Below are 11126 nucleotides of genomic sequence, written 5' to 3' on the forward strand. Positions count from 1 at the left end.
ATTGTGAAGAAAATATAGTTGTTCGCCAACCTTGAATTAGATCGAGCGTATCAAGTTTTTCGCCCCGCCAAATAAATAATTTAAATTACAGCCACCCAAAGTTTTCGGTAATTGATTAGAAAAACTCTTCTAATTTTTCATGGCGCCCCCGGGTGGACTGTAAAGTGAATTATAGGCAACAACAATAAGTGACAGTGACACAAGAAATTGCAGTATACATATTCAAACATATTCGTTGCCCGCGTCGTGTGTGTGTGCAATCGGCAATCAATTTGTAAAATATCATCGCGTCGGTCGCGCCAACAATAATTTTTGTGCAAATTCTGCTAACGCCGAGGGATGCCCTGCGATAAAGACAGGAAAGTAGCAGTTGGATTCAAAGATCCAAAAGAGGAATCAGAGGTATTTGTGCAGAAAATTGAAGGCTGAGCAAAAGACATTCAGATCTCTCTTTGAGGTGTCTTGTGCTGAAAACATTGCACATCGCCTTCAATTCTAGGCACAGACGTATGATATACATATAGTAGAGCTTGATTGCATGCATTTTATTAGTAATTGCATAAATATAACTAAAAACACATAAATACATACATATCGACACATGCAGACATATGTGAACCGCTATTTGGACGCAACAGTTATATGTACATACATACATCTTTCGTTTATTGCAATCACTGTCGCCCCCCCCCACCCCCCCCCACCTCCCCTTCCCTTTTTTATTATACCCGATACTCAAAATGAGTATTGGGGTATATTAGATTTGTTGTAAAAGTGGATGTGTGTAACGTCCAGAAGGAATCGTTTCCGACCCCATAAAGTATATATATTCTTGATCAGCACCAATAGCCGAGTCGATTGAGCCATGTCTGTCTTACCGTCTGCCCGTCTGTCCGTCCGTTCGTCTGTCCGTCCCCTTCAGCGCCTAGTGCTCAAAGACTATAAGAGCTAGAGCAACGATGTTTTGGATCCAGACTTCTGTGATATGTCACTGCTACAAAAATATTTCAAAACTTCGCCCCGCCCACTTCCGCACCCACAAAGGACGAAAATCTGTGGCATCCACATTTTTAAAGATACGATAAAACCAAAAACGCAGAATCGTAGAGGATGACTATATGTCTTAGAATGTAAGATCTCAACCAGATCGTATAATTATTATAGCAAGAATCAAGAAAACAATTTCATTCTTTCTCGCTCTGTCTCTCTCTAACACACAGGTTTCATGGTCGGTTTTGCCAATATATGAGTTCAAGGATCTCAGAACATATAAGAGCCAGAGCAACCAAATTTGGTATCCACACTCCTGTGATATCGGACCTTGACCGTTTCGTATCCAAATTTCGCCACACCCCCTTCCGCCCCCGCAAAGGACGAAAATCTGGGGCATCCACAAATCTCAGAGACTATTAAGGCTAGAGTAACCAAATTTGGTATCCGCACTTCTGTTAGATCTCACTATAAAACGTATATCTTAGAATTTCGCCCCACCCCCTTCCGCCCCCACAAAGGACGAAAATCTGTTGCATCCACAAGATTGCAGATTCGAGAAAACTAAACACGCAGAATCATAGATAACGACCATATCTATCAGATTGCTGAATCTGAACCAGATCAGATAATATAGCCAAACGGAACAAATAAATTCGCACTGGCTTCGCAGCGCCCGACGTCACGCTCAGACTGATTTTTTGTCTCTCTCGCACGCACTCTTTGTCGTGTCGTTTAATATTAGCAGCGTCTGCCGGAGGAGAGCCATACTGACTTAGTATCGGGTACACAACGTTCCCCCTCGTTTTGTTCTACCTTTCTTGTCGTTAGAACCTCACAAAGTTTGTTCGTTCGTTCACCCAAGCCACGGCGTATAGAAAATACCCACACATACATACATACAAGCAGCAGCACCGGTGCATTATTTCGTTTTCGCTTCTCCACTGCTTCTCGTTGACGCTCTTGAGCTTAACGGTGCGCCAAGTGACGCGCTACCCTGTATCTAACGGGTATATTGTTTTCGGCTGTTACTTGCCAAGTGACGCGCTACCCTGTATCTAACGGGTATATTGTTTTCGGCTGTTACTTGCCAAGTGACGCGCTACCCTGTATCTAACGGGTATATTGTGTTCGGCCGTCACTTGCAACGACTCTTTCCCTTGATACCTCGTGCCTCGACATTCAATTCAAATTCGTTTTCGATTATCGTTCTCGTTCAAACATATAAAAAAAAACAAAAAAAAATAGTAATAATAAATAAATAAATAGAAATAATAGTGGTTTGTTGTGTAAAATCTTCATACACAAACATTATGGCAGAAAAAAGTAAATCCACTCTTGAAGACTTAAAGATTAAGCTCAAAAGTCGAGTATAAAGCATTCGCCGCTTAGAGGATCGATTAGATCAAGGGTCGATTCCTTTGCAATTACCGGAATTACAATGTAGATTAGATTGTTTGAATGCTTCAATTGAAAAGGCTAACCATTTGCAGGAGCAAATCGAGGACATAACAGGTGATGATTCATTTGCAGCCGAGTTGGAAGAGCTGATAATTGTCACCAAAGGAAAGATAATGTCGCTTATCGCCGCCTTTGATGCAGCAAGCGAGACGAAGCCAGTGTCTTCTTCAGCCCCAACTCATGGTAGACTTCCGAAATTGGCATTACCCAAATTTAGTGGTAAACACTCGGAATTCAAAAATTTCATTAGCCTTTTTGAGAGACTAGTCCATAGCGACAACAGCATACCGGTGATCGAAAAATTTAATCATTTGATTTCGTGCCTCTCTGATGAAGCATTAGGAACAATAAAGGCGTTCCAAGTCACCGAGGCAAATTATGAAAAGGCCATGGCTGGCCTAAGACGAGTATATGACAACGATTATTTGATTTTCACGAATAATATTTCCACATTGTTCAATCTGCCGAGAATGTCGCATCAATCTGCATCATCTCTAAGAACTCTAATCGATACTGTTTCGTCGATTTACGGATCGTTACTGTCGATCGGAGATGATACAAAAATTTCGAATGCAATGCTCATTCATCTCGTTTAGCTTACTTATGAGAAGTTGCCGCTTTGGTCCGACTTTGAGAAAGTCTTGAATCGTCGATACCAGCATCTGTCTGCTGAAGAATCGACCAAGCCAAGGCAAGACAAAGTCATGCCAAGCAAGCAACATAATCGCAGTTCATTTGCTTGTTCTTCCACTTCCAACAACAGTAGAACTCAGCAAACTTGTAGCTACTGAAATTCAGGAGACCATGTAGTGTCAAATTGCCCTTCATTTTCGCGTCTCTCGGTGATGCAAAGGTTTGAGTTTGCTAAGTCGGCATCCCTATGCATTAATTGTCTGCGAAAAGGCCACGCTGTTGTAAAATGCAAAGCCAATAAATGTCGAGTGTGCAGCCGCTCACATCATACATTATTGCAAAGATACACAGTGTCGGCTAATAATCTCGCGTTGCCACCACCCCAAGAGAGTCCTTCTCCTCCATCAAATCAGAATCAACCTTCCACGTCACATGTTTTGCATGCGACAGCGTTGGACAGGGTAATTCTGGCTACGTCGATCGTAAGCGTCCGAACTAAGAGCGGTGAACTCATTCTGGCCAGAGCTCTGCTCGACTCTGGATCACAAACAAATTTTATTACCGAGGACCTCGCTAATCGCTTACAGATCCGTAGAGTGGAGTCCTGTATTAACTTGCTTGGAATTGGTGAATCTAATTCTCAAGTAAAGGATAAAATACACACAGTGGTGAAGTCGCGAATAAATGGTAGTGGGTTCTCCTTTGATTTTGGGATCCTGAAATCAATTTCAGGTTATCACCCTGACCAGTCAGTGAATGTGACTGACTGGCGAATCCCAGAGACCCTACCACTGGCAGACCCTAATTTCTACAAGCCACAAAGAATAGATATGTTAATTGAAGCAGAATCCTTCTTTGAATTATTAGCTGTTGGTCAAATTAAACAAGGTCCTGACTTTCCAACTCTTCAGAAAACCCTTCTTGGTTGGGTTGTGTCGGGAAAATATGTTTCCAGGAGTTCTGCTCCTCAAATTACAAACAGTTTGAGTTGCAGTGAAGAGTTGCTAGTATCCATCGATAGGACCTTGAAAAAGTTTTGGTCACTGGAAGAAATGCCATCTACCAAGAAAATTGCCACACCTGAGCACAAGCTATGTGAAGAACACTATCGTAAGACGACTCAGGTACTATCATCAGGTCGGTTCGAAGGAAGGCCCCCGTTTAAATCAGATCCAAATTGTTTAGGCAACTCCTTTGAGGTTGCGAAACGGCGGTTTTTGTCGCTTGAAAGACGATTGCATCGTGACCCTGAGTTGAAGAAAATGTACTTGGAATTCATGGAAGAGTACCTCTCCTTAGGTCATATGTCTCCTACTGACAATACGATTCCTTCTCCTCCACACTACGTAATCCCTCATCAGTGTGTTCTGAGGCCACAAAGTACGTCTACCAAGCTCCGAGTCGTGTTCGATGCTTCGTCCAAGACGTCCTCACAGGTGGCCTTAAATGACATTCTGATGGTGGGACCTACCATTCAAGAGGAATTATACTCGACACTGCTCCGTTTCCGTCTGCACAGGTTTGCCCTGACTGCTGATGTTAAAAAGATGTATCGCCAAGTGATGGTGAACGAAGCGGATCGGCAGTTTCAGCTCATAGTGTGGAGAAGAGACCTAGCTATCCGGTGTTTGAAAAGGTTGAGTGAGTCTGCGAAGCTCTCATTCCCTAGAGCTGCTAACGTTATTGGGTCCGACTTTTACGTCGATGACTTGTTGACTGGTGCTGCATGCGTAGAGGACCTAAGGGCAATTAAGTCCGAAGTGTCTCAGGTTCTTCAGACCGCAGGGTTTGAGTTGACTAAGTGGTTTTCAAACTCACCCGAGATCACCGCATCTGAGAGCACAGCCAAACCCATAACAATCTCGGATTCAGAGTCGACAAAGGCTTTAGGAATCTCATGGTTACCTACTGACGATGCCTTTAAGTTCAAAATTGACAATTCAGTTATGGGTCTCCGAGCGACAAAACGGAACATACTATCGGTGACATCAAAGTTGTTTGACCCCCTTGGTTTATTAAGTCCTATCGTTATAAAAGGCAAGATCCTATTGCAGGAGCTTTGGCTTAACAAATTAGATTGGGATGAGTCGATCCCGCTGCATTTGGAAACAGCGTGGAATAAGTTGAAAAATACACTATCTCAATTGGAAGACATATCCATATCTCGGTTTGTGTATTCCGATCCGATGTCACCGGTTCAAATACATGCCTTTGCTGACGCCTCCATGAGAGCGTATGGAGCGTGCGTCTATATACGTAGCAGAACTGCAGAAGGTTTAAAAATATCATTGTTGACTTCGAAATCCAAAGTAGCGCCGCTCAAGACCAAAACGCTCCCAAGGCTTGAGTTATGTGCCGCTCACCTCGCAGATCTCTGTCACAGAATCAAGCCCCTATTAAACGTGCCCATTGAACGAGCCGTTTATTGGTCGGATTCAGAGGTAACTCTCCATTGGATCCGGTCTCATCCATCGTCGTTGTCGACTTTCGTTTCAAATAGAGTGGCTGAGATTCAAGAGTGGTCAGATGATGCTACGTGGCGGCATGTACCCACGAAACAGAACCCAGCAGATATTGTCTCAAGAGGTTGTGACGTCGACGAAATCGTTCAGTCAATTTGGTTCGAAGGACCATCATTTCTGAAAGAGGAAGAAGAAAACTGGCCCAAGAACGCTTATTTCGAACACTCCGATGATCTTCAGCTGGAAAAGAGGAAGACTGCGGTCGGGTTGACCGCGGTTGTGCGAAGTTCGGAGCTGTTAGATGTCATCGAGGGATTCTCGTCACACCTCAAACTGCTTAGAGGGTTCGTGTATGTGTTCCGCTTTATAAGAAAATGTAAAGACCCAAGCCTAAATTTCGAAAAAACTATCTCACCGACCGAATACAATGAAGCTTTTTATAAAATTGTCGAAATCATCCAGCATCACGAGTATCAAGGAGAAATTGAAAAGGTTAGGAAAGGATCTACAATTGGTCCTAGTCTTCAGCGGTTGAACCCATTCATCCATGAAGACACAGGGACTTGGTGCAACTTTTCGTTGTTGCGAGTGGGGGGGCGACTAGCCAAAGCTCCTATATCATACGATGCCAAGTTTCCTCTGCTTTTGACTAAGCGCTCGCAATTCTGCACCATTCGAATTTTCATGTCGGCCCACGAGCACTTGTGAGCATCCTTCGACAGACCGTGTGGATAGTGAACGCTCAGGAGGTCTGCCGTCAGACAGTTCGATCGTGTATGCGCTGTTTTAAATGCAAGCCTCGATTGCTGACGCAACTCATGGGGAATTTACCCGCAGATCGACTCCGTGCTCTCCGCCCATTTTCAATTTGCGGCGTTGATTTTTGTGGACCAGTGCACACGACATTGAAAATTCGCGGAAGGCCTCCATACAAGTCATACATTGCGCTTTTTGTTTGTTTTGCATCCAAGGCGGTTCACCTAGAAATAGTTTCCGATCTAACCACTGATTGTTTTTTGTTGGCATTTCAAAGGTTCGTCGGGCGCCGAGGATATCCCCAAGTCGTTCATTGCGACAACGGGACGAACTTCGTCGGAGCGAGCCGCCATCTCAGCGCTCTGCGGATCAGGCTCAAGGAGCAAGGAGACGCAATTCGCGACTTCGCGTCAAAGAACGGATGCGAATTTGTGTTCATACCGCCGCGAGCTCCTCACATGGGAGGGCTATGGGAGGCAGGTGTAAAAACTGCCAAGAGCCTACTCCTACGGGCGGTAGGCAGCGCGCTCCTAACCGCCGAAGAGCTCGCCACAGTCCTCGTCGGCATCGAGGCCATAATGAACTCGAGGCCGCTGGGAGCCATCAGCCGGGATTTGAATTGTGAAGAAAATATAGTTGTTCGCCAACCTTGAATTAGATCGAGCGTATCAAGTTTTTCGCCCCGCCAAATAAATAATTCTAATCTAATTTTTCATACAGGAAGAAAGACAGGAAGAGAGAGGGAGAGAGAGAGAGACACAAAGGCCGCCATGGCAACAGGAAATCCAACCCAATAAACACCCCCCTGCACCTCTTAATGTACAACAACTATTTTCAATTATTGCCAATCAAATGTTGCATTCAATTGATGTTTACAACATGCTGCTGCGGCATGTGGCATTCAGGGCACAGTCTTATTATAGTCTCTCGTTCTCTGGCATATATGTATGTTGGCTTATTGGAGGTTTTTTGGTAGGGGATCTCATGGGTCGGGGGCGGCGGGCCGGAGGCCGGAGGGCGTTGCCTAAGAGCCATGTAATTAGTTTGCAAGTGAGTTTCAGGATTAATCTTTGAGTGTGTGCTTGATTGTCGTCCACTTCACAGATTCCCCCCCACACACACACACACACACACACACACACGCAGACGCCCACACACACTCATATTAATGCATTGCAAATAAACTTGATGAATGTGTGCGTGGGCCGGTCAAAGAAAGTGCGTACCACCGCACATGTTAATTGAAGGCAGTGCAAACACAGCACAAAAACCCACAGGATAGAGAGCTGCCAGAGAGCTGTGGAAGGCACAGAAAGAGAGGCATACACGAGCACACACAGACAGACACTGGCCTTGTAATTACGGCCACCTGCACGGAGGAGACCTGCAACTACAGCTGCAACAGTCCTCCCAGAACAAAGTATCCTCAAAGCTTTATGGATACCAATATATTCCCCACTCATCTATACATACATGTGTGCATATGTATGCAAATTAATATTTGATTAAACACAATTATGTGTCCTGCAATACTCAATTAAATGCCATCAGATAGTCATGGAACTCGAGCGAGGATATTTCGAGGAATTTTTAATTAGAAGGGAAAGCCTTTAGCTTGTGGGTTGCCCCACAGAGAGGCAACAATGTGGAATAAGTATTTCAGAGTATTGAGAGGTGATGATGAGGAGGAGGAGGGGGGTCCTATGCCCACCAAAGTCATCCACAATTGGCATTGCCTACTGCAGAGCCCTGCAAGCATCCACTTGCCCCTTAATCAGACTCGAACCAGCAAGAAAATGTACAAAAAAAAGGATTATCAAACAAAAAACTATCAAATGTGTGTGTTGCTTTCTCTTTCTCTCTACCAGAAAATCAAGTCACAAGTGAGCGAGAAAAAAAAACTGAAATTTGATGATCCAACGCAGTCCAAGAGACCTGCTTCGCTTTTGTTCGTCTGTTTCTGGCGAGCGATTCGAAGTTATAAGAAAGCTGAATCGCTGATTCGAAGGGTTGCCCGTTCAGGCTGGGTTCCAGTATGGACTCCACTAATACTGCCCTTGAGATAGGGCTTTTTTCCTTCAAAAACTAATATTTTCTACAGAATTTGATATGGAAGAAACTCCCTGCCCTAAAATCTGCCACAATTCCATGTCAGAAGGCCCTTCCTGGCGTTATAACAACGCAAACAAATTACCACTTCCTCTCCTTGGGCAAATATTGTGGTCAATCTTTTGTGTGGACCCTCGCTGTGAGTCCTCTCATTAATCCAAGTGTTTTTTCCAACAGCTAGTTTGCATAACCTTAGTTTGCCCCCGAAGTTCATGAAACCCCCATAAAGAAGGAGCATACATAATGGGGAGGGAAGGCAACAACAACAACAGCGTCTAATTAGGTTATGTTTGATTGTTGTAATATGCGCCACAGCCAGGGCTACGGCTACACGACATGTGTGTCCATCCTTTGCTACGCCAGTCGCATCCCTCCAGCCAGCCATCCATCCATCCGTCTCCACAGAAGCTGTGGCTCGGATTCTATGTGTCGTCCCTTCTGGTCAACGCTGTGGATGTAGATTAAAACTCTGTGGTTGGAACCTCCGAGATTGAATCAACATATCATCTCTCTCGTCCGAAATTTTACTCATATCTGCGCGAGCGTAGCTAGTGAGCCGGGGGTTGTCGCAAGAGTAAAGCGAGTGTGCAGGGGGGCTTGCTTCCTAGTTTATCAAGTGAATATACATATGTTTGTACCTTTTAAAGAGAATATGATTTTTTAGTTGATAAATAACTGAATTTTGAAGATTTTTTTTCCAAAAATAGTCAAAATACCAGATTTATAGCCCTAAGACTACTGTTGTGAAATCCTCGATACGAGATTTCAATGTTGAGCAGAAATGCTCTGGGGAATCTTTGCGTTTAATAATGTACTACACGATATAGACAATTCGAGATTTATTCATTTAATCTTAATCGCGTATAGAGTACAATGTAATAGGTAATACGGGTTTAAGCGCGGCCGGCTGCAACTGCTAATTGTCGTGATTTCGTCGAAACACAAACGAAGACTCTTCATGGTGATCGGAAACGAGGTTACGCCGCCCTAGCATGAAACGACGCCGTTCTCCGAGTGGGCAATCGCAGTTAGAGCGCTCTCACTCTCTTTGTAGTTTAACCCTTAGAAAACCGTCCATGCCGCCCCCAATACTGGGACCAGTATTAGAAACCAAAGTATGTCACATGTGAATGCTCTGTGAATAATTAAAGTGTTCGTTATGGTACATGTATGGTCGAATGGAGCTAGCAACGGTGGTAGGATTATTCTGAGGTCTGTGGCAACGGTAGCCGACATAGTTTAGAGACCGATCGTTTGTATACGCCTGATGCTGTTTTAACAGTTGCGACTCTGACTAAACTGTCAGCTCCAGGGTGAACTATTATCCTTCTCAGTTTCCACTCGTTGGGTGGCAGTCGGTCATCCTTGACAATTACTAGATCGCTGACTTGTAGATTGTCGGTTTCATGTCGCCACTTTGGACGGGCTTGAAGATGTGATAGCCAATCCGAACTCCAATGTTTCCAAAATTGCCGGATCATTTTCTGTCCTTCCAGAAATTGGACTGTGAGTGGAACATCCCTTGTCGTTACATCCGGCGGTGCTAATAATGAATCTCCAATAAGAAAATGTGCCGGGGCGAGGACAGCTAGGTCCTCCGGCTCCGCGCTTAGTGGACATAATGGCCTGGAATTTAAACAGGCTTCAATTTGTGTTAGCACGGTAGCAAGTTGTTCGTAGGTCATTTTATATCCTGAAAAGGCTCGATAGAGATGTGTTTTGACAGACTTTACATTTGCCTCCCAAAGGCCTCCGAAATTAGGACTATGCGGTGGATTAAAATGCCTTGGACGTTTCGGGCCGCTAAAGCAGGTATTACAGTTGTGGGTAGCTCTCGTTTCAAATGTATTTGCCAGGTTTGAAGAGCCCGGTCGGCACCAATGAAGTTCGTGCCGCAGTCGCTATACATGTGTTGACAGTAGCCCCGACGCGCGATGAAACGTTGTGGGGCCATGAGAAAGTGTTCGGTGGTTAAGCCCGTGACCGCTTCAAGATGAATTGCCTTTGCAGCCAAACAGATGAAAACTGCGATATACGCCTTGTAGTTTGTGTGTCCACGGAATCTGGATGCTTGAATTTCGAACGCGCCTGTATAGTCCACTCCGGTGGCGATGAATGCACGAGTTGGCGGATTGACTCTATGTAGGGGAAGATCGGCCATCAATTGTGCTGCTGGTTTCGGTCGGTGACGAAAACATCGGACGCATTGTCGAAGAATGCGTTTGACAGTTTGTTTTCCGTTGACTATCCAGAATTTGTGTCGAATAGTGGCCAGCGTTAATTCGGTGCCGCCGTGGAGTGCGAGACGGTGGGCATTACGCACGACGAGATCGGTAAAATGATGATGATTGGGAATGATCATTGGTTGTCGCTGGCTTATCGGAAGGTGCATTGCATTTCGCAGTCGACCTCTGACTCGTAGAATTTGTTGGTCATCTAGAAATGGGGATAATTGACACAGCTTGTGTGTGCCCGATAGTGCCTTGTTTCCCTTCAACCTCAATATCTCTGTCGCGTAGACCTCCTGTTGAATGCTGCGAACGAGATGAATTAAAGCGTTGTCGAGCTCCTGCACACTCAGTGGTCCAGACAGTTTGTCCCCTTTGGCTTGAATGTTATGTATAAACCGTAGAACATATGCCATGACTGATATTAACCTGTCGTATGAGGACGAGTTTTGGATGAAGGCTTCTGGAGCCTCCGAGACTTGCACAG

General features: G+C 44.8%; 1 protein-coding gene across 1 annotated transcript; it reads left to right on the forward strand.

Annotated features, from left to right (window-relative positions):
* The first annotated feature begins 336 nt into the window (after nt 1-336).
* LOC117193671 lies at nt 337-6957 on the forward strand. The gene is made up of 2 exons (XM_033398407.1): nt 337-402; nt 6580-6957. The coding sequence occupies exons 1-2, from the start codon at nt 340-342 to the stop codon at nt 6925-6927; spliced, it is 411 nt and encodes a 136-aa protein (XP_033254298.1). The 5' UTR covers nt 337-339; the 3' UTR covers nt 6928-6957.
* Nucleotides 6958-11126: the final 4169 nt, after the last annotated feature.

Source organism: Drosophila miranda, assembly GCF_003369915.1.
Source record: "Drosophila miranda strain MSH22 chromosome Y unlocalized genomic scaffold, D.miranda_PacBio2.1 Contig_Y2_pilon, whole genome shotgun sequence".
NCBI lineage: Eukaryota > Metazoa > Arthropoda > Insecta > Diptera > Drosophilidae > Drosophila > Drosophila miranda.

What these genes read in the sequence shown, in the direction of transcription:
- LOC117193671 (XM_033398407.1), top strand. Translation starts at nt 340, where the DNA reads ATGCCCTGCGATAAAGACAGGAAAGTAGCAGTTGGATTCAAAGATCCA. An exon ending in ATCCAAAAGAGGAATCAGAG is followed by an intron (nt 403 to 6,579) that starts GTATTTGTGCAG and finishes GGCATTTCAAAG; the next exon opens with GTTCGTCGGGCGCCGAGGAT.